We start from the raw sequence: 20,391 nt of genomic DNA, 5'->3' as shown, positions 1-20,391 counted from the left end.
TACAGGTACAGGACTGCCACGCGAAAACGAGCCTACCCGAGTAACTAATGTGAACAGTCCTGCCCTGGCCCTACCTACTTAAATTTACCACACACACCAGAGAGGAAGTTACCTACCTACCTGACGCTATATTTAAAAAAATTGCAAAATCTCATTCTCGCAAGCAAACACTCCACGGTTCTCATACAAGATGTTCGGGCGCGGCCTAAACTAGGGAGGAAACACCGGGTTTCCTCCGACACCCGAACATTGCAAACATTCACACTCTAAGATACGTACCAGGCACTGAAATCGACCGACAAAGGCTAGTGATCTTTGCGTACTTACTATATTACATTACGTTATATTCGTGTAATAAAATCATTCTATATTCTTAATATAATTCATATGTAACTATGCAATCTGTGGCTCGATATAAAGAAGGCTAATTCTCATTTATATTTCGTAATATGTACAAATTGAAATGAAATTGTCTTTGTAAAGTATAATGAATTTTTAAACGACGCAATTTCACATCCTAACCACAAACACACACATGTGAGAATTACGTCGTGCACGATACACTAGCCAATGTCAGTCGCGTACATGATTAATTATTATAAACATAGTCATCGTGCCCATTGCCTTCACTCGCCCAAGTAGCACCTGGGCACTTGAGCGAGATCAGGCAATGAACACGGAAAAATATCCTGAAAATCCTGACTAGAAAATATGGTTAGAATCTAAGTGAGAATCTGTAACGGAGTAGATATTCTTATTTCGTTTTGATATGTGAAATTGATATTTAAAAAATGACTCTAATCGTGACTTTGAAATAAAATAAACTACTTTGAAAATGAAAGATAAAATATGTAATCAAATTGAGAAAACTATGTAACCCTCGGACGATTCCTTTGTCAAAGCATCTTTTTAAAACGTGAAAATAGTACATAATGTATGTTGCTTTGACTCTGGAATCTATCCGTCGCGAAATATCTTCTTGCATATTAATCGATATATTTAAATAAGTACGAAAAATTGATCTTGCTATGACATTTTTGTTGTATTAAAAATCGCGGTATGCAAGAAGATCCTAATTAAAATATCCTATCATAAAACAATATACATGTGTCACTGCACTTGCCAAATAAGCACGTATACAACCGATTCACCCATGTCGATTCGGACCAATTCGTCCTACGACATAATCGGGGACCGGAGGAACAAAAATCACATGCAACTCACCGATCGTTGATTACGATCGAGAATACCTTGGTCTCGCGTCCAGGATGATGTTTCTGCGCAGAGTGAATCATCCACCGAGTCGTTGTGGCGATCTTATGGCGACTCCGTGTAATGGCGTCCTTCCTCGAAGTTGAACATCTCGCGCCAAATTCCTGCGATTCGAATTGGCAATCATGGCGTCCTTCCTTGAAGTCGACACGAGATTCGAGGCTGTAACGGAAATAAAACACGAATTACGATTCGATAGATTAAATAGATATCCTGGAAGAAATAGTAATTTAGAGAAATATAATGATAATCGAGGCTGGTCAGATTATCGATGAAAAGGCACGAAACCGATTCAATTGTTTTCACGATATCGGTTAAATTCGTAGTCAAAATGAACTAATATTACATCAAGGCACTGATAGAGAGTGATGAGAGAGTAGTAGTAGTGATTAGAAGTGTTTAGATATCGTTAGATGAAGAGTACGTACCGTGTTATACGCGAGACGCGAGACAGGTCTGAACGCGTTCACTTTGACCGAGCGAATGACCTCGTACCGACAGTCGTCACGTAGCCGATTGAGCGCGGGGTGGGGAGGGCGCTCGCTCTCGCGACTGCCGAAGTAAATGCTAACTCACGCACCTCGAATATTTTTCGCTGGCATTGCACGGTCGATGTTACCCTACGTAGAAATCGCGATTGTAAAAAAAAGCACAATAAATATTCCAGGCTAACATTTACGTAGTCATTGTCTCTGCTATGAGAAGCATCCGTCTTTAAGCATCCATCGATAATGCAATTTATAAGCAAGTAAATCGAAATTTTAATAGTACGTTTTATATATAAATTAAATTTATAAGCAACATATATTTTTATATTAATATTAATAATTGATAATATTTGTACATCGCACATACTCGAGGCACCATCTAGCCTCGAAGACAACGAACTATTTCTCGACAAAGTTGCACGTTCTGCCGCAGATGGCGATGCAATTTATCGTACAGCAGTGCATTCTTTTTTTACTATAAACGTAAGCTTTCAACTAAGTTTACTAAATAAATCGACGTATATAATCCCAAGTTAATGCATATTACGCGGCGTGAAACTACGACTATGTATTGAAACAAGTAGAAATTGCGAATACGTGTTACAGGGTCGGAAAGCAGAAGTTGACGATATCTAATAACGACAGCATTAGAAGCTATTTCTTAACAAACTTGAGCATTCTGTCGTTGAGAGTAATTCTTTGCTGAATCTTTTAAGCAATTCTTTATTTTCTAGTTTATACCTGGATACAAAGGCTGAGATATCTAGTTCCCTCATTTTTTTAGACACCGACAGTCTATTGGTTTCTAGTGCATCGTTAAAGCGAATTTCTGCTGTTCGTGGTCCTCAAGGACGAAGGTAGTGAGCCCCTAACCCCAGTGCACGAATTCATTTTACATGAGTTTTATTCTTACTTTTAGTCGTGTTAAACGACTCGATAACACCGACTGTAGATAATTAAAATACAGAACGTACCTTCGAAAAACAATGTACACAACATTAATGACAACTTAGTTGAGAATTTCTTTTTTTTATTTCTTACTGTGATAACGTTTTGTTCGATCTATCGATAGCACACACTGTTTGATTCACCTCCGAAGGAAACAAGAAACGATGTCACGTTTCTCGCAAGAATGTTATAAAGAAATATCACTGTGAATTTTACCAAACCAATATTACCGTATAAAAATCTATTGCCTTTACATTCGTCGCTAATATTTCCAAGTCGTTCGAAATATAATTTTTGTCGCACAAAAAAGTATTAACATTCGCTTCCCATTCCACTTTTTCCCCCACAACCATTCCATATTCTCTTAGCGATTATTTTTAACGAAGACGTATCAACTATGTATTAAAAACCGCATACACGTAAAACTTACCGTTTTCATAACGCTGAAGTAATGCCTATTAATTTATATACTTATTTAAATTTTCACATTTATAAAACGATCCTGAATTTCATACGTATATCCGTGTTTAATCGCGATCATTTACCAAATGCCTCGGAGAATGATTCATTCGATATTCAAAAATAATTATTACGTACAAAACATTGCAATCCTTCGTCTCGAAACTATTAACGTTAAAATTTCTACGTTCGTAAAATACTCGCACATACCTAACGTACGAATCGAATCGAACGTTAAATCGTAATGACTCTGCGAAAATAAGTTCAATAAAACCGACAATTACGAGCAATGCACAGGATGTCAAAGTAATACACGTAAACTGAATGAAATGTGTTATCAAAATACATTTTGCGTAGGACGAATTGTTTAAAAACTTTATCGAAAAAATGTACAAGCATGCGCGGCGCGTCTAGGCGTAATAAATCGATCAACATCGATTTTGCCGATCAATTTTTATCCCTATAGAAAATTATATAGACTATTTCGACAAAAAGGAAACAATCTTAGATGCAAGCATTGGACTTGTAATAAAGAAATAAAGCATTCGTTTGGATCTAATAAAAACACTTTAGCCTGCTGTTACATGAATGAATACACTTGAAATTGTAAATATATCATAAAAATTCTAATATCGAACCTCATAGGCAATATTTTCTTCCATACATGCTAATCATCTATATACTTATGTATAGATAAAATATGTTTACCATTTATTTACCTAAAAGGGGGTAAATCTTTAAATGTAATATAATGGCGTGAAACGTCATCTTTTTGTTTGATTGAATAAGGGAAAACACGTTTGAGACTATATATATATACATATAATATATGTATATGTATATGTGTATATATATATATATATATCTTATATAAGACTGTGCTCACGCTGGCACACATGTTCCGATCCTTCGCGCTACCGTTGGAGATAAGATCAATTGCCACACACGAAGCTTAACCTTAACTATGTACACGCGTATCGCATTTGATTTTAATCTCTCATCGAACCGACACTTCATCTCGTAATGTTACCGATAAGAAAAAGAAAAAAAAGAAATACATAGAATGGCAAATCCCATCTATCCTTTCGTAATACAGCAATGATCGGAAGTATGTATATTATTGGTCTGAAATCAGTTTCGCAATTTTAATTGTTTCTTGTGCCCTGGCTTACAAACATTTACGTTCAATCAACAACGTACAATTAAATTAATAATTTATCTGGCATACAAATTCGATAAAGTCGATTTAAGACACTTCCAATGAATGTTGAACTACAATTGCTTCTCGTTTACGTAGATAAAAAGAAATACGAGCGTGATCGTAACAAAATTGTTTCTCTTAATTGCACACACGTTTGAACATTCGAACGTTCGATGATCAGATTTATCATTCCATTTCTATGCCTCCTTAAGAAATGTAAATCTTTTAATCATAGTGCATTGAATTATATAATCTATCTGTACACTTACAACCGTTCAAATACACAATAATATCAACATATTTAATATTGGACCATTATGAACAAAAAAATGCTTAATAGGTAGATTTACAGATCACAGAATATCAACGTGTCGCGGAATTCTATAGCGAAAAATACATATGCACACGTCTATCTTACAATAATTTTCTGTTCGAAAGATAGAAACGAAACACATTTTCATTAAAGTGTTAGTTACAAAGTATCAAAGAGAACTAAATAATTAAAAAAAAATGATAAATTGGTTAATATTAGTAACATTATGCAAGGAAGGAAACAATAGATATCACGCTACGGCGCGTTTTTTCAGAAATTTTATTTCTGCATTCCATGAAAAAGAGAAATCGTTTCACCATAATTCTCATATATTCCATTTCATTCAGTCATTATTTATATAAGATAAGGTATTACAGTAATTTTCTATGTACGAATTAATTTCAGCTACTTCCATATCAGATCTGAATTGAAGACTATTATTGCTAGAGTCCGTCCTCAGTTCTGATTTGAAAACAACTTGTCTCTATATAAGTCCATATTAAATATATTTTACAATAATATTATCATTGTACATGAACAACGTATGCTCTACACCTCGCTTTGCTATCGTCAACTAACCAGTGCAACGAGTAATTTTACTCCGACGGAGTAAAACGATTAAAACAACTACATACTCTATGGTACACTCGATACCATCAAATACATTGCTAAAACATGTATTTAATCTGGCAACAAATGTATAGTGTAAACATACCTCCATGTTTCGTTTTTGAATTAAAATTGAAAGTAAAATAAAACTCGCGTGCGCTGATTAGGATAACGATTGGCAAAATGGTGTCAATTTGTTAAAATAGACGAGGGGACTGGATTTGTAACCCCAATGTGTGCGCCGCCCCTGGTACCTGCTACAGTAAAATGAATATTTTTTAACAAATTTTTACTTTCTAAAGTAGCTATAACTATATTGCATTTTTTTTTAACCGCGCAACGACATTATTAAAATTTAGGTAACAAAGAATGAGAACATTTTTTTCTAACTTATGGACAAGAACCAAACATTACACAAAGTTATAAACATAAATATGATCGAATAAACGATGCAAATATATAAAATGTTCTCGCTCTTTTTCCATTCGAATCATTTGACAAAGATCTGTACAAGATTGGTAAAGAATCAATGAAACAAGTGTAAAAGAATGCTTACATGAAACTGGTAAACAGGCGAAAGGAGGTTATTCCTTGTTTTCTTCAGTAGTAGTGGTATTAGACGGGTTTTGAGACTCCGTTGAAGATGAGGATGGTATTTCGGCCGCTGTGTCTGTCGCATCCTGACTTGAATCCGAGCTATCCTTTATGTCTTCCTCCTTTTTCTCTTCACTGACACTAGTGCTTTTGGTTTCTTCCGCAAAATCTTCCGATTCTTCTGTTATCTTTTCTTCCTTAAAATTGGACTCCAGTGTCTTCTCTGTAGTTTCTTTACTTTCTGCTTTCGCAACACTTTTGTCCTCGTTGTCTACCAACTTTTCTGTTTCCTCCTTATTATCATCCTCATCAATTTTCATAGATTCCTCCTCGGAATGCTTTTCGCTCTTATTGTTTGCTGCTTCTTCGTCGGTGTTATTTTCGTTGTTTTTTTCTTGCCGTTTAGGTCGCCCGCGTCCACGACCAGTACTCTTCGTCGATGTTTCCCGCTTTTCTTTTTTAGGTGGAGATGGCACAGGCGTCGACGAGCTAAGGCCTCGTGCTGAACTACGCGTACGCCTTCTCCCTTCCATTTCTCCAACGGATGCATTTAAATCCTATAATTAAAAGCAAAACAAAATTAACGTCTCCTTCCTTCTACAAAAACAAGCGCAAAGCGTTAATACTATATAAAGACATTCTACAGTATTATAAATAATATATAAAATGAATAATAAATATTTATCGTATTTTTATTTCAGTGAGAAATATTAATAGTTAACATAGTAACAAAGACTATGCCATTCGATTTAGAAAGTAAGGATGGCTATTCATAATTGGCGGTCACGAGCGTATTGGTAGTAAATTCTTCCCTCCATAGACTTGAGAGAATTCCCCTCATCCCTACTCTGCTCTAACATATCCCCACTCCTAACACCCTTCTACTCACGTAGGCAGCAAGAGTTAACAGGGAGGCTAAATGGAGGGAAACATTCAGGCACAGGGCTAGACCCTAAGCCCTTGAACTTTCAAATATTTTCAAACTTTCGACGAATCGATCCTGACCGATTAATAACAACAGTAGAAGAGAACGCACCTTTATGAGTAATTCTCCTTCTTGAGCTGTCCTTTCGAGTGTGGAAAGTCTTTTCGTACCTCCTCGTTTGTTTTTCGTTGGAGTTGGTTTCTCTTCTACAGAATGATCCTGAAAATATTTCATCGTTACATGTCATTCCACTTGGGCAAATAGAAGCACAAAAAGAAAATTCATTAGAGCCGCTTGACCGTTAACTCCCGCGCAGAAGAAACATGCTGCCGATAGTGCGAAAATGAACCGTGATCGTTTTAAGGATTACGTCGTACTACGAGAAAAAAAAAACTCAGAAACGCGACGATAATTACTCGCGCGATAAGATTATCAAGGACCGTTGAACTACCCGGGGTATACGCTAAGTTTGTTTAAGTTTCCCGCCATTTTGGCAAGTCGATATGTATTTCTAGCGTCGTAGCCTAGAAGGATATTCCTACGAGGATCGCATTTTCGTGGAAATCGCATGGCACGCAATCCCTCCGTCGAAACCCGTTTTCCGCCTTTTAGATACAGCCCTATCGTCACTGACTAGTGACTCTCCTCGTTACGGGAATCACAAATAAAAAACATCCACCATCTTTGCTAATGAAGGACAAACGGCGCAGCTTTGAAAAATTACAGAGTCCGTAGCCACGCGAAAAAAGCCACCGTTGTTCTATGATCGTACGAGTTCCTACCTCGCGTACTCACTTTACGGACAACATTTTTGTGGCGTACCACGCGTTATCGTATCGAATTTTCGAGAGAACGAGCGTCTCCTTGTATTCGAGGGGAACACACGCCGCCTTAGCATGAAAACTCGGCTTGATGAAGATATTTCTCACGCTTCCGTCTGCTTACCTTCGACACATCCTCGATGCTGTTGTCGTTCTTGTTCTCCGCCTTGATCTCGGACATTTCCTCGCGTTCGAATCACTCAAAAACACTGGAAAAACCGCTATTTCTCGACAAGAATTTGTGCTGAGCCCGGTCGCACTGTTTATACGATAAGCAAAGATGGCGGTTAGCGTGGGTCACGTGACATATCGTCAAACGTAAAGCGGGAGTTCAGAGCGCCGCCTCGCGATTAACCGAGTAATTCGACACGTAGCGACGCAACGCATACGGGAACATTTTAAATTGTATCGTTCGATTTTTACTTTACATTGTACTTCTTCGTACTTGATGCTACTTTATCTCGTGAATCCTCTTCGATGGGACTCGTTTACCATAATAAATGAACCTTTCTTAGGAAACCATTAAGTTTCTGTTTAAAGCGATAAAATCGCTCGGCAATTAAACGTCTAACGTTACATTTAACAAATGAAAACTAATATAAAGTACATTCGATCGTATACCCTTTTGTACTTTTCCGAATGTCATATTTCGAGGATGCCTTCGCTTTTCACCACAGAATATTTTTATTCTCGTTACTCACCTTTAGATAGCAAAAACAAAAACATTTTGTGTCTATCGTTTTCAATTGCTATGATGAACTGTTCAAATTGAGCAATTTGTCATACGCGTTTTGAGTATTAGTAACATTGACATTGATGTAGATTGGTATCAAAAGAAAACGACATTGTCGTCCTTTTTACTTCAAAGTAAAGGGAAGCGGATAATACAGTGATTTAAAACTAGATCATATGTCAGTTTAACATAAACTGTCGGAGTAAACTTTTGTCGCTTCAAGGCGCAGTAGTTAAATATGCGACCATTGAAAAAGATGTTATACGACAATTTTTTGTACAATTGTTCACACATCATTATACGTCTGCTTTTTCTAATTTTCTTGTTCGATAATCGTACGTAAATCCACACATAATATCAATCGTGAAATTATTAACTTTGAAACAAATATCTGTCCTCTAAACCTCAATGCCAATCTAATGAGTCGGCATTCTTCTAAACCAAAATCTTGCTCTAAAATCATCACTGCACGTCAAGAATGCTGGAGCAGTCGGGGAATGAATTATCAATCTTACTGGACCATTGTGTCCCAACGACAATAATTGTTTCCTGGACGCGTTTCGAGAATTCCAAGCACATAACGACGTTGTAGCTTCGTCGGGAAACATTACATAATCTTCGGTATGATTAAAAATAGCTTGTGCTTTATGTTCTTGTTTGCCTATCAAAAGGTAGCAATTAATTACATTAAACACAATGTATAATATAATAATGCAATAACGAACTTGATTTAGTATCAAACATATATTCTGAATATGTAAGATTTCGCTTTTTACCTGTGGTTCCAGCACCTGTATATGCTATTAAACATCTGCTAGTAGATAATTCCCATAATTTTATTAAAGAATCTTTTCCCGATGATAACAAGTACTAAAATTCAAAATTATAAAATTATGTAATTCTGACTTTATGTTCAAATTTACCACGTATTTATTCGAATATTACAAACCTTTCCATTTCTCGTGAACGTTACAGAACATACTTCGTAACCGTCGTGCGCCTTAACAAAAGTATTTATACAACGATTCGATACACCGTCCCACAATTTGATACTTCCATCTTTACCAGCCGATGCGTAAGTTTTTGCATCTGGAGAGTATTTAATACTAGTTATTCCAGCAGTGTGTTGATGGCTCGGTATGCTACAGACAGAACACTGTGCTGTATTAACATCGTATAGCCTCACGACCGAATGATTAGTTCCAACAACTAAAAAATCACCAGTTGGATGAAAAGATAAACATCGTATCTGATCTGCGTCTGTAATAGTCCTGAATGCCTTTTTCACACTGGCCTTGCTAAAATCAAATAGCTTAATAGAAAAATCCCTGCTACCAGATACAAGAATAGGTTCTCTTGGATGAAACTCCAGGCATGTCACTTCTTCTAAATGATCATACAATGTTCTTATAACTGGATGACCACCTGTCTGATCTCCAGGTGCCATTTCATCTGGTGCAGACTTTGCCAACATTCTATCAACATCCAAAATCTTAATCGATGCATCGACTGATCCAGTTGCTATTAATTGACCATCCGCAGAAAATGCTCCTGCTCTACAGTTTCCTTTATGAGAAGTAACATAGGCAGTTTCATATTGAGCTGGTTCTGGAGCTTGGGTCTGAGCTTCTGTCTCGAATTCTAAATCTAACCCAGGTCCCAAAGTATTGTCAAATGTCGAAGGAAATGAAGATAAGTTACTTGTATCTTTTTTAGAACGATCGGGTTCATGAGCTAATCCAATTAACATTAAATGGAGCAAACGATCGGACGGAGGACATGGTGGTTCTGCTTGAATTATATTTGACAATTGAACAGCCAATGTCTGATGTCCGTCATAAAATAATTGACTGAAACATTTATTATACATATATTATCAATCTATTTTATATTTATTGTATGTTATTAGTAAATTAATAAGGCAAGCGTTTATATAAAATAACTTTACACGGGCCGAAATAATATAAATAATCGTTTCTATTGTTTCTGATAAATAAAGGAGGCTAATCAGCATGCACGTAAAGAAAACGGAAATATGTAACCTGATCATAAGCCTGTAAAGCAATTCTCTGCTTTTTATAATATTCTTCGGATCCACTTCAGGTTCCTTCATCGCGTTCGAATTCTGTATATTACGAAGAGCTAAATAATCTTGTCCGTTTCCGGCAGAATGCACTAAATCGTTGTTAAAACGCCCATCAATCGATGATTTTGATTTTCGAGGTTATACTCCGTTGTTGTTAACTAATTCGATAATCCTTTTTACCATTTATTTTCTACGCGATTTATTTAATTGGCCTGTATGTTTGTTTAGAGACGGATCTCTACCATTACAAAACAGTTGATTACGCGTGAAAAATCAACAGAAAACTGCATGTAGAAACTGTCAGAATGGCCGATGTGCACGAATGTTCGAAGTCTAGTCAGGACTTTTCGAATGAGAAGGACGTGCCTACGGCAAAACGTAAGAAGTTATCGCCCTCCGATTATACTATCAAAAAGCGACAACCCTTTAATTTATCAGGGAAACGAAACAAAGATATCTTTGTAACTAATAAAACTAACTTTAAGGTAATATTTGTCGCGAGATTATAACCTTGTCTTTTGTCATTGTTAATAGTACGGAAAATTGAAACTTTATTATTACATAGTTTATCTTACGATTTTGTACCGCGTTATCGAAATCCGTTAACTTACGATTAAATTAATCTAAGTATTACATTATATTTGCATTTTCGACTTTGTATTCCGTATAACAGTGGTGGTCAAATCTTGCCAATTCGAGATATATATATATATCACATATCAGAACTATCAAACAAGTAGTAAAATAGTATTTTATAGTTAGTTTATAGGCAAATTGTTACAGTGGATATCACTGCTATATTAGTTATATTTTCTTCTTGTATAAATACATATTAATATTTATCTTTCATTACTTAGTGGTAGAAGATTTCTGTATCTGTAGCTGAGACATTAACTATTTAAAACTTGATTCATATTTGACAATTGATTAAATGATTTCTTTTTAACTTTCACTAACTTTTCCTTTTTCTTTTTAATGCAAGGCACAAATAAAGAAATGTGAGAAACTTCTCAGCAGTGGGACATCTGAAGTGATCATACATGGCCTTGGTGCTGCTGTACACAGAGCTTGCAATTTAGCTCTCCAATTAAAAGAAATTCATTATAATGGAGTGGAGTTAGATATTAAGACATCTACTACAACTATCATTGGTACACAAGTATTTCAAATAACAAATAATATTATATTTAAGCATTATGCAATAATGGTATTACAATTTTATTGCAGATGATTTTGAACCTCTCCATGATAGTGCAGATTATGAAACAATTAATAGGAATAATTCAGCTGTACACATACGCGTATATCGAAAATTTTCAATAAGTGGTCTTAAATATCAAGAATAGAACATAAAGATCAAAGCAGTATCATAGATTTATCTTTAACTATATGGTAATTAAAAATGAAAAAAATGGCAGTAATTCAATAATTGTATCAGCTTTGATTTCTCCAAAATGATATTTTCTTTGAACGAATTAGTACATTGGCTAGGTTTAACTATCTTTGAAATATGGATAAATCTAGTCTCATTGACAATTTTCACAATGTTATTAGCCCTTAAGCTAGATGATAATTATTTTGTAGGTAATTCAGGATGGTGGATAGTATTTTCACCACTTTTTGTCGCGGATGGTTTGAACACCTATTTTTGCGCAATTATTTTCATAAGGATGCACATGGAAGGGATGATCAAAGTTGCTATTCTAAGAGCATTGTGGAGTCTTATATTGTTACTTTTAATATTCGTTTTCAAATATCTCTTATGTAAAAAGCTAACAGGACAAAGCACTTTGGAATATTCAGAAGTAATGAGTCCTATATTCATTCTGTTTCAATTAATTGCAGTTAGAGCATGCCAACTTCATTGATCTGTGTAAATTCCATCATCCATTTATATGAGAAAAAACGAATTCCTTAACATTTCTAATAGTAGTAATTGAATAATATTATTTTATTTCCTTTCTCTGTACTATCCTTATTGAATTATTACTAAGGGTAGTGTGTCAGCATTTAAATAACAAAACATCTAAAAATAAGATTCATGTACAAATAATGGAATGTAAATATCGCGTTGTAATAAAGGATGGTTCTTTTGTACTATTGTTTATTAATATGTGTTAAATCTATAAAACACCTATAACATCACAGTGTTTCATACAAATAACATAGCAGAAATTTTATATACAAGTTTGCTGTCAATAATTGGTGTAGCTTATATTTTATTGAAATCAGGAAAGTTCGTTCAGTCGTGCGCAACGGATATCGCAGAAAATGACAGAAAGGTAATTGATTTGAATCTAAATATAGAGTTGGTTTGTACCATTACTGATCATTCATAACTAAGAAATCATGTCTAAAAATTCTGTTCAAACGACTTATTGAAAATAACATAAAATAACGAAAAATCATTATCAATACTGCCAAGTATTTGTTAACAAATTTTCAAAAACCTTTAAAAAAAGTATATAATTTTTTATGATTTTCGACCGGAGTTAGAATACAGTTCTTGTATGTAATTAAAGAACACTTCTATACAAAAAAAATGGGTGGAAAGATAAAATTCGGTGTTGAAAAAAAAATATGTTTTAAAAATAAAGTTAAAAATGTTAAATTTTTATACGATATGCGTGCGAATACGACAAGGTAATAATAAACAGTAAAACAGGATTAATGTGTTATATTTTTAGTAATGCTCTATTTAAATTCTAAAGATAAACAATCGACAAGCGTAACACTTAGGATGGTCTGAACTCTCCCTCCAATCCTCTTTGTTTAAAATCAATATTTCTAACAAGAGGGTGAGAGAAAGAGACGAGACCGAGGGTGTCCGCGAATTGGAGGAGGGATGCGAGTCCAGCTACACTATAGGTAAAGCCTGTTGCTGCTGTCACATTTCAAAGTACGTTCTTGCGATAACTTGTTCGCCCGCAATTTAAGAAAATTTGATTCTCTGTCTTCATAATTTACGAATTAGAATAAGAGTCAGTGATGTGCTGTGGACATCAATCCAGAGATTATGGATAGGTTGACTAACTGGACTAATGGTCAGTTTTTTTCTTATGGTATCAGTATTTTTTTGCAATAATGAAACAAATATTTTTCAATTCCGTATACTTTGCTATAAATTTAACAACAAACGTTGGAATCATTGTGAAAGTAACTAATCAATTTTATAATTATTTCGTGTCCTTTTATTTATATTTTCCAATATATTAATATATCTGATAATATATTTATTTTTACATTTATTTTAATCAAACTTTTTATTTATATTTATATTTTTTATGACACAAAAGTTTAAATATATTTCCCTTTTAAAATTTAATGTGGTTTAATTATTTTTACTTTATTGATAGGCATGAATATAACATCATCAACATCAATACCTGGAGAAAATTGTGTCTCAAATTCATCAACGTCTTCAGTTTTAGACAAATTACTAGTTGTTGCTCCGTCGTTGATTTCAGTAAATCAAGACTTGAAATGGATTTTTCTTTTACACACATACGGTTTTGCGTGCCTCTTCTTTGTACTTGCATTTTGCACATTTTTATCTATTCTACATTTAAGGTATATATGAAAGCATATTGTGTACGAACAGTGCAATAAAGTTATGAAAATTTCATGCATTCTTCCAGGTCTCTTATATCAAGCCAGCCTTTTATGACAACAATTAATATGTTTTTATGTATTCTTGGTGTGTCAAGAGCAACTTGCCTCTTTATAGATCCTTATAATCTTAAAGACATCATGCCCAAAATCATTGGATCAATAATATGGGATATTGGATTTCCCTGTATAACATCTGCCTTTAGTCTCGTACAATTGGCTTTCCTCCAGTTAACTCAGGTAAGAAAAATGGTTAAAATGATCTAATTTTGGACCTGGCTGGGAATGAAAATTTTTTACAGGATATGTTTCTACAGGTTTCAAGGGATCATACATGTAATTATTTACCCTTATACTAGACAGGTCCAAAATTGGCCAATTTCTATAATTATCCATTAACAATAGAAAAATTTTGCTTTCAGCTCAAGTTTGGACCAGAAAGAATACAAAAAGAATCTTGTCTAAGTTTAATCATAACAGGACACTTCTTTTTTGTGATTGCCAGTAACATTGCCCTTACTTCCCATAATTGTTACATGATAAAATACGTGGTCCAAACAGTATTTCTTGTCTGGAGTATTCTTTTATATTCAATATTCCTACGCGCGGGATATAAAATAATTAATTTATTGCAAACTGTGCCAAGCAGTATGTTGATGAGAGATAACTCCAATACTCATCAGAAAGGTTTGTTTTCACGTTTTAACCTTTACCCTTTTATTTAATATACCGATAAAGAAATTGTTTAATATTTTCTTTCAGGTATCATGCAATTAGCTATGTTAGCACCTTACAGTAACTTGGCATCGTCTGTCGCCGCTGCCTTGGTACCTACTTTGCTCAGTCCTAAAATTAAAGAAGCAGAAGATGCAGAATCTGCAACTTTCACGATTGATCCGGAGAAAAATTCTAAAGGTATACAAATCACAAAGACTGTAAAGACGAATGTTGGATTTTTAAAATGATCATTTTTAATGCCATAGATCGAATTACGAAAACATCCAGAAAGGAAGATCAACCTGAAAAGGAATTCACTAAATCTCCTTGTAAAACTACGTTGTCACAAATTGAGAAAACGGTTCCTGTATCAACGGTACCAGAAGTATATGTCAGACCTCCTACACCTACGCCTTCGACGGCTATTCTACCTATAATAACAGTATCTAGTCCAAGTCGTAGGAGTTCTATAGGTAGTAGACGAAGTAGCGACGCGTCTAGAGCCTCTCGTAGAAACTCCGAGTGCAGCGTTAGATTTATAAACGAAGAGAATGATTCTACATCAGACTCGCGACGCAACTCTGATTTTGCCGCCAAGCATTCGCCCGATATTATTAGACGGCGATCACCGGACAGAATGTCCAGAAGACATTCCGAGAACGTCACGCCTTTAGGGAGTATCAGGGACTTGAGACGGTGTTCGGATTTTTCTCACGAGAAAAACAGAAGTTCTCAGTTTGCTGCCAAGCTGAAAAGGAACAGCGATTTTGGAAACAGAACACCCAGACGAATGTTACCAACAAACGAGCATCACAAACTACCTAAAGTTGTAGATTTAAGTCCCGCAGGTAGACAGAAACTGGCACGTTAATTTTGAATATTATTTACGCGCGACTTATTTTTTAATTACATACTTATTTCAGGCTCGAGACGAAATTCTGACATCAGCAGCTTTCTACCCAGAACCGAATTACGTAGAAATTCAGATATCTCTTTTCGACGTAGTTCCGAACTCTGTCAAATCAAGCCACTAGATCTAAATCGCCGAAGTAGCGATATAAGTATTAGAACATTGAGTAGAAGTCCTACTCACGGTCGCACTATAGTACCCGAAAAGATCGAGATACAGGAGAAATCCGAATCCGATTCAGATCAGCCTGACTGTAGCGAAAAGGCAGCATTGATGACAGAGAAGAATAAAGATAAAGACGACGACGGAAAAGGGCGCAAGAAAAATTTGTCCTGGAAGAACGAAAAGGAAAAAGAAGATACCGAAGATATAACCGTCGAGACTAATTTGCTTCCTGAAAATACCGTATCCGATGGAAAAATCACGGTACTTTCAACTGAACTTTTTTTCTCCGACTCAATATAGATTTTGTTTGCTTATTTCTAACATTTTTGTTATTCTAACGCATTTTTATTACATTATGTTGCATATCTAAACGTTTCCTTTCAGAGTAGCGACTTCACACTCCATTCAATATTGAATCACATTGCATACGTAAATAGAACCAAATCCGACACACCTCTGCATATATTAGAAGCAAACACTGCAGCAGTTAGAAGGTCACAGATCCGAAAAGTATTGAACGTCACGTATGCAACTGCAATTTTAGGAATTATTTTATGTATCACAGACGTTGCTCGTATTTTTGGACCATATGGTAATTCAATATAGAATACAACGTTATTATTGCTCAAGTTTATTAAGTATATATTGTTAATGCATGTTATATTGTGCTGTTTATGGTTTTTTTTTTTTTCAATACGAAGTTATGGGATAGATGTGTGAAACTTGGAAATCGAATACCTGGCTGCACTACATGTTTAAGCGGCAATTATTGTAGACGAATAGTTTTAATGTTAAATTATCAGTAAAGGACATCTTTTGTTTTCACACTTTTAGGACTTTTAGCTGAGACTGTGAAGTACGGTACACGACCAACCATCACACAGTATCCGATACCGTGGCCCTGGTTTGTGTATCAAACTATATGCAGAGGTATAGAACTGATAATGGGTTGGGCAATGGCAAGTATTACTAAACAATCATCAGTAAGTCCGCGGCACCAGTATCTAAGCGGATACTCTAATTATAATGTACATGTGAAACGAGGTAATAATCCTTACATATGAAGCAATATATTTTTAAGACGAGGATCAATGAATTGAAATGCCAAAGCAAATATTTTAAAATGTTTATATCTTACTTGCATTTATATTTAAAAACTTGTAAAAGTATATTAGTAATATTCTTTTACGATTATTAATATTTTTATATATATCTCAGAGTCGAATAATAGAATTTCATTCACTGACGATATTTGAAACAAAAAGAAACAAGTACAGTACGATTTTTCTTTTCGTCGAAATAATCGAAAGTCGCGGGAAACGTAACAATATTTTTCTTTTACATTTATAATCATTTAAAGATTATAATAGAATCATAACATAATAATTTTATTGACAAAATAAAAATAACAAATCTAATAAAATGTTATTTAAATGAATATAGCAATAGATGAGTACGTTGTTCCAAACAAGAACGTGTGTTCTAAATAGCATCTTATATATAAAACTAAATAAGTAAATATATATATATATATATATATCACATTTTTAAAAAAGCTTTACACGAAAAATGTTCTTCCGAAGAATATATTTTGATCGAAAAGTATTCCTATTATCCAAATTAGAAGATCAGTTTTTCAAATAGTATTATTTTGATAATATTTTGGTTTCTGCTCTTTTTACCAAGGTCTTATAAAAAATGTGTTGAAGCCGGAAATAAAATCTTTTCATATTGTAATAGTATAATGAATCTTAAAAAGAAAATAACTACTATTTCTTAATGAAAAAAAAAACTCTAAAATCTGTACATAAAAGGAACATTATAGTAGTAAATAAATCACTCATAAGAAATTTTTACTTGACATCTACTGCACCAATTAATAATTAGTAGTATTAATACTAGTTCAAGATTGAAGTGCCCTATTATTAAATGTTTAACAAAAATTCTTTATATCTGATGCATAATTAACGTATCAGCAAATGCAAGTTGTAACAGTGTTGTGATTCTATATGTGATACACAATTTATTCGTTTAGCATAGGAGATCCTTTTACGCTTATGTAAGTGTCAAATAACAGTATATTACCTTACGAGAAAAGAGACTGGCAATTATAAATTATTTATTATTGCAAAGACACGATATTCTGTTTATTGTTCTTCAAGCTTTTGTAGATCTTTCGAATATATTTATCGATCTTTTACCGAACTGAATCCTCAAAGTTTTCGCGCCCTAGAATTTTGTACTTTAAATCTGTAGGAACTTTCGAGCGTAAGTCGTATCTTTTTGAAAATGATTGCACCATTTTGTCAGCATTATAGCTCATTTACAGTGTAAGAATATCTTCAGACTTCTAATGACTCTAGATACAGTACTTCTAAAAAGACAACTTACCTCTCATTAATAGTTTTAACTCTTTCCTAAAATTATTTAAAACATAAGAATGATGCGATATTATTTTACAACGTATTTTGATATTATGTATTTTTATCAAATAGAATGTGTGAGAAACAAAGAAACAATGTTTTAAGACCATTATCATTATTGGATCCTAAAAAATATTCTGAGTCAGTTGAAGCATGAAAATAATCATGATTTATAATTACTTAATCTTTTAAGCGATCAATACTAAAACTCTACATTAGTCTAATTTAATTTATTAATTCGTAAACATATTTTATTTTATAATTTTCGTAATTTTAGAAAAATCCTGTATATTAAGCGATTTTTCTAGTTAATTATTTTAGTACTTCTGTGTAGACATTACTTAACTCGTATAACAATAATTTTAACGTTAAAATTTATATTGCATTTACAATTTGTATTACAGTATTATGAAATATGGATTCTACAAGACTACTTGTACTTACACAAGCATGAAAGGTCTCACTGACTGTTCGTTTAGAAACTACAGTAGATCTTAGTGTATAATAGTATATCATCAATGTTCAATGTGCCAAATACTTGTGTTACCTACATTAAATGTTTATAAAAACCGACCCACGGAGATTAGTCTTATAAACATATTGATATAAATGCATATTTATATACAAATTCAATGTACAATAACAAATGGTATCATTTGAATTAAACTGATAAATGCTGTTCAAGACTATGGTGCATAATAAATCACTATTTTTATTGACAAAGATTAGATTGTTATAAGAAATACCTGTACTATTCTCACAAAGTTCAATAAAAATATTATGTAATAATAGAATCAGAAACCAAAGTCATACCAGTTACTTTCTCAAAAACTATATTTAATACATTATATTAGTGTTTAAGTCGTACTTACGAAGATTTAAATCCAGCTCGCCCGCGCTTCTGCTTCCACTCTAATCGACCACATTCGAAATGTGAACGTCTCCCGCCAGGCTACAGTGTAGTGCGCAAAAACGCTTAAAAGCTGGCTAAAACACAATTTTTCAAATTGGATTACAATATTATCAAACGATAGTTCAAAATATAAAGGGCAATAATATTTGGCCCACAAAATAAATTACATTTTTGCCAAATCATATATTTATTTCCGTTATTATAACTGTTTTCAACCCTTCATCCCACCGTTTCCATCCTCGGGAACCAGGAAGAGGAGGGAAAACACAAAGGGATCGAACAACACCGGCCCAAGGCCGTGTGTGGTGGCATATTGCGTATCTTCGTATTGTCGCGTTGTTTTGCTATGCAATAGAACGAGACACAAACATTATACGATCATACACATTAAAGCAACGATACGAGGATACACACCTTGAGATAAAATTGACGCCGTGATTAAACCAAACAAATCTTTATTTTTCGATTAAAAATTTCCACGCACCAGTAAGCAGAGCAGTTTAGCGCTCCGCGGACATCAAGCCAGTCCTAAATTCAAGCTACCAACGAAAATTTCACGCAATAACTGTAGTCGTAGTTAAGAAGGCCGCAGTTTAAAAAATTTGATTCTTTTAAGAAAAGATAAAATTGATATACAGTATACTCCGAATAACTGGAACGAAAACATACCTATTACTGTTTGAGAAATCGAATTATGTACATCGAATCTGTCTTGATCGTGTTGAGAGTCTTGAAATTCTGAAAAATTTCAAGATTTTCAAAAGGATCAAGAGTTTCTTAACATCGAATCATATTCGACTTACTTCGAATCTGTGTTGCAACACAAAATAAGATTCGAAGCAATGCGAAGCGATTCGTAAACCCCACCACTAACTAGCCACAACAATTGGATCACAACATATCATAGATACAAATTTAGTTTTAAATTCAGTAGAAGAATACTTGTCCATTCTTCTTCAAACTGTTCACGTTCAGAACTAGTCTTTCTGTTCTGTTTACCTACATTTTAAAATAAATTATTCATAATACAAGATATTAAACACTACACTACAAACTGACAAATTAAAGTTTTAAGGACAATTTACATAGATATAGAATATAACGCATCGATCAACGTATGCGATATTCACTATGACTAGAATGCTAACTACTTTCCTTTTCAAAGTGTTGCAGGATATTGTTTCTATCACCAGGTATCTGTTCCT

At 34.0% G+C, this 20,391-nt stretch overlaps 5 protein-coding genes across 6 annotated transcripts; 3 read left to right on the top strand and 2 right to left on the bottom strand.

The window, feature by feature from the left end:
* Positions 1–2,412: 2,412 nt before the first annotated feature.
* On the bottom strand, positions 2,413–7,919 carry LOC122395794 (uncharacterized protein PF11_0207-like). Of its 2 annotated transcripts, none has more exons than XM_043393657.1 (4): positions 7,755–7,919; positions 6,921–7,028; positions 5,847–6,441; positions 2,413–5,544 (listed from the first exon to the last, which is right to left on the bottom strand). In XM_043393657.1, the coding sequence occupies exons 1-3, from the start codon at positions 7,809–7,811 to the stop codon at positions 5,875–5,877; spliced, it is 732 nt and encodes a 243-aa protein (XP_043249592.1). In that variant the 5' UTR covers positions 7,812–7,919; the 3' UTR covers positions 2,413–5,544; positions 5,847–5,874. The 2 variants fall into 2 exon arrangements, with proteins under 2 accessions (XP_043249592.1, XP_043249591.1); XM_043393656.1 differs by having other exon boundaries at positions 2,418–5,547.
* A 667-nt stretch (positions 7,920–8,586) lies between these two features.
* Positions 8,587–10,536, bottom strand: LOC122395793 (cleavage stimulation factor subunit 1). The gene is made up of 4 exons (XM_043393655.1): positions 10,406–10,536; positions 9,313–10,213; positions 9,140–9,233; positions 8,587–9,024 (listed from the first exon to the last, which is right to left on the bottom strand). The coding sequence occupies exons 1-4, from the start codon at positions 10,474–10,476 to the stop codon at positions 8,780–8,782; spliced, it is 1,311 nt and encodes a 436-aa protein (XP_043249590.1). The 5' UTR covers positions 10,477–10,536; the 3' UTR covers positions 8,587–8,779.
* Positions 10,378–11,937, top strand: LOC122395796 (ribonuclease P protein subunit p20). Its single transcript, XM_043393658.1, has 4 exons — positions 10,378–10,586; positions 10,678–10,934; positions 11,432–11,600; positions 11,677–11,937. Exons 2-4 carry the CDS (start codon positions 10,755–10,757, stop codon positions 11,793–11,795), a joined length of 468 nt encoding a protein of 155 aa, XP_043249593.1. The 5' UTR covers positions 10,378–10,586; positions 10,678–10,754; the 3' UTR covers positions 11,796–11,937.
* Positions 11,787–12,371, top strand: LOC122395797 (transmembrane protein 203). Its single transcript, XM_043393659.1, has one exon. The coding sequence runs from the start codon at positions 11,904–11,906 to the stop codon at positions 12,315–12,317; it is 414 nt and encodes a 137-aa protein (XP_043249594.1). The 5' UTR covers positions 11,787–11,903; the 3' UTR covers positions 12,318–12,371.
* Positions 12,372–13,352: 981 nt separating this feature from the next.
* LOC122395784 lies at positions 13,353–16,932 on the top strand. The gene is made up of 9 exons (XM_043393641.1): positions 13,353–13,493; positions 13,806–14,019; positions 14,088–14,298; positions 14,481–14,745; positions 14,821–14,973; positions 15,042–15,623; positions 15,699–16,111; positions 16,235–16,442; positions 16,685–16,932. Exons 1-9 carry the CDS (start codon positions 13,466–13,468, stop codon positions 16,912–16,914), a joined length of 2,304 nt encoding a protein of 767 aa, XP_043249576.1. The 5' UTR covers positions 13,353–13,465; the 3' UTR covers positions 16,915–16,932.
* Positions 16,933–20,391: the final 3,459 nt, after the last annotated feature.

This window comes from Colletes gigas, unplaced genomic scaffold (assembly GCF_013123115.1).
Source record: "Colletes gigas isolate AHSC1104 unplaced genomic scaffold, ASM1312311v1 Colletes_gigas_Sc00006, whole genome shotgun sequence".
Classification (NCBI taxonomy): domain Eukaryota; kingdom Metazoa; phylum Arthropoda; class Insecta; order Hymenoptera; family Colletidae; genus Colletes; species Colletes gigas.
Note: the sequence above shows the minus strand (reverse complement) of the source record. Positions and strands in the feature narration are given on the sequence as shown.

Excerpts from the sequence above, each read along its gene's own strand:
- LOC122395784 (XM_043393641.1), top strand. The coding sequence starts at position 13,466 with ATGGATAGGTTGACTAACTGGACTAATG. Across the intron at positions 14,299-14,480 it reads CTTTCCTCCAGTTAACTCAG|CTCAAGTTTGGACCAGAAAG; the intron begins GTAAGAAAAATG and ends TTTTGCTTTCAG. Across the intron at positions 14,974-15,041 it reads TCCGGAGAAAAATTCTAAAG|ATCGAATTACGAAAACATCC; the intron begins GTATACAAATCA and ends TTAATGCCATAG.
- LOC122395794 (XM_043393657.1), bottom strand. The coding sequence starts at position 7,811 with ATGTCCGAGATCAAGGCGGAGAACAAGAACGACAACAGCATCGAGGAT. Across the intron at positions 7,029-7,754 it reads GCATCGAGGATGTGTCGAAG|GATCATTCTGTAGAAGAGAA; the intron begins GTAAGCAGACGG and ends AAATATTTTCAG. Across the intron at positions 6,442-6,920 it reads AAGGAGAATTACTCATAAAG|GATTTAAATGCATCCGTTGG; the intron begins GTGCGTTCTCTT and ends TTTTAATTATAG.
- LOC122395796 (XM_043393658.1), top strand. The coding sequence starts at position 10,755 with ATGGCCGATGTGCACGAATGTTCGAAGTCTAGTCAGGACTTTTCGAAT. Across the intron at positions 10,935-11,431 it reads CTAATAAAACTAACTTTAAG|GCACAAATAAAGAAATGTGA; the intron begins GTAATATTTGTC and ends TTTTAATGCAAG. Across the intron at positions 11,601-11,676 it reads ATCTACTACAACTATCATTG|ATGATTTTGAACCTCTCCAT; the intron begins GTACACAAGTAT and ends ATTTTATTGCAG.
- LOC122395793 (XM_043393655.1), bottom strand. The coding sequence starts at position 10,476 with ATGAAGGAACCTGAAGTGGATCCGAAGAATATTATAAAAAGCAGAGAA. Across the intron at positions 10,214-10,405 it reads CTTTACAGGCTTATGATCAG|TCAATTATTTTATGACGGAC; the intron begins GTTACATATTTC and ends TAAATGTTTCAG. Across the intron at positions 9,025-9,139 it reads TACAGGTGCTGGAACCACAG|GCAAACAAGAACATAAAGCA; the intron begins GTAAAAAGCGAA and ends ACCTTTTGATAG.
- LOC122395797 (XM_043393659.1), top strand. The coding sequence starts at position 11,904 with ATGATATTTTCTTTGAACGAATTAGTACATTGGCTAGGTTTAACTATC.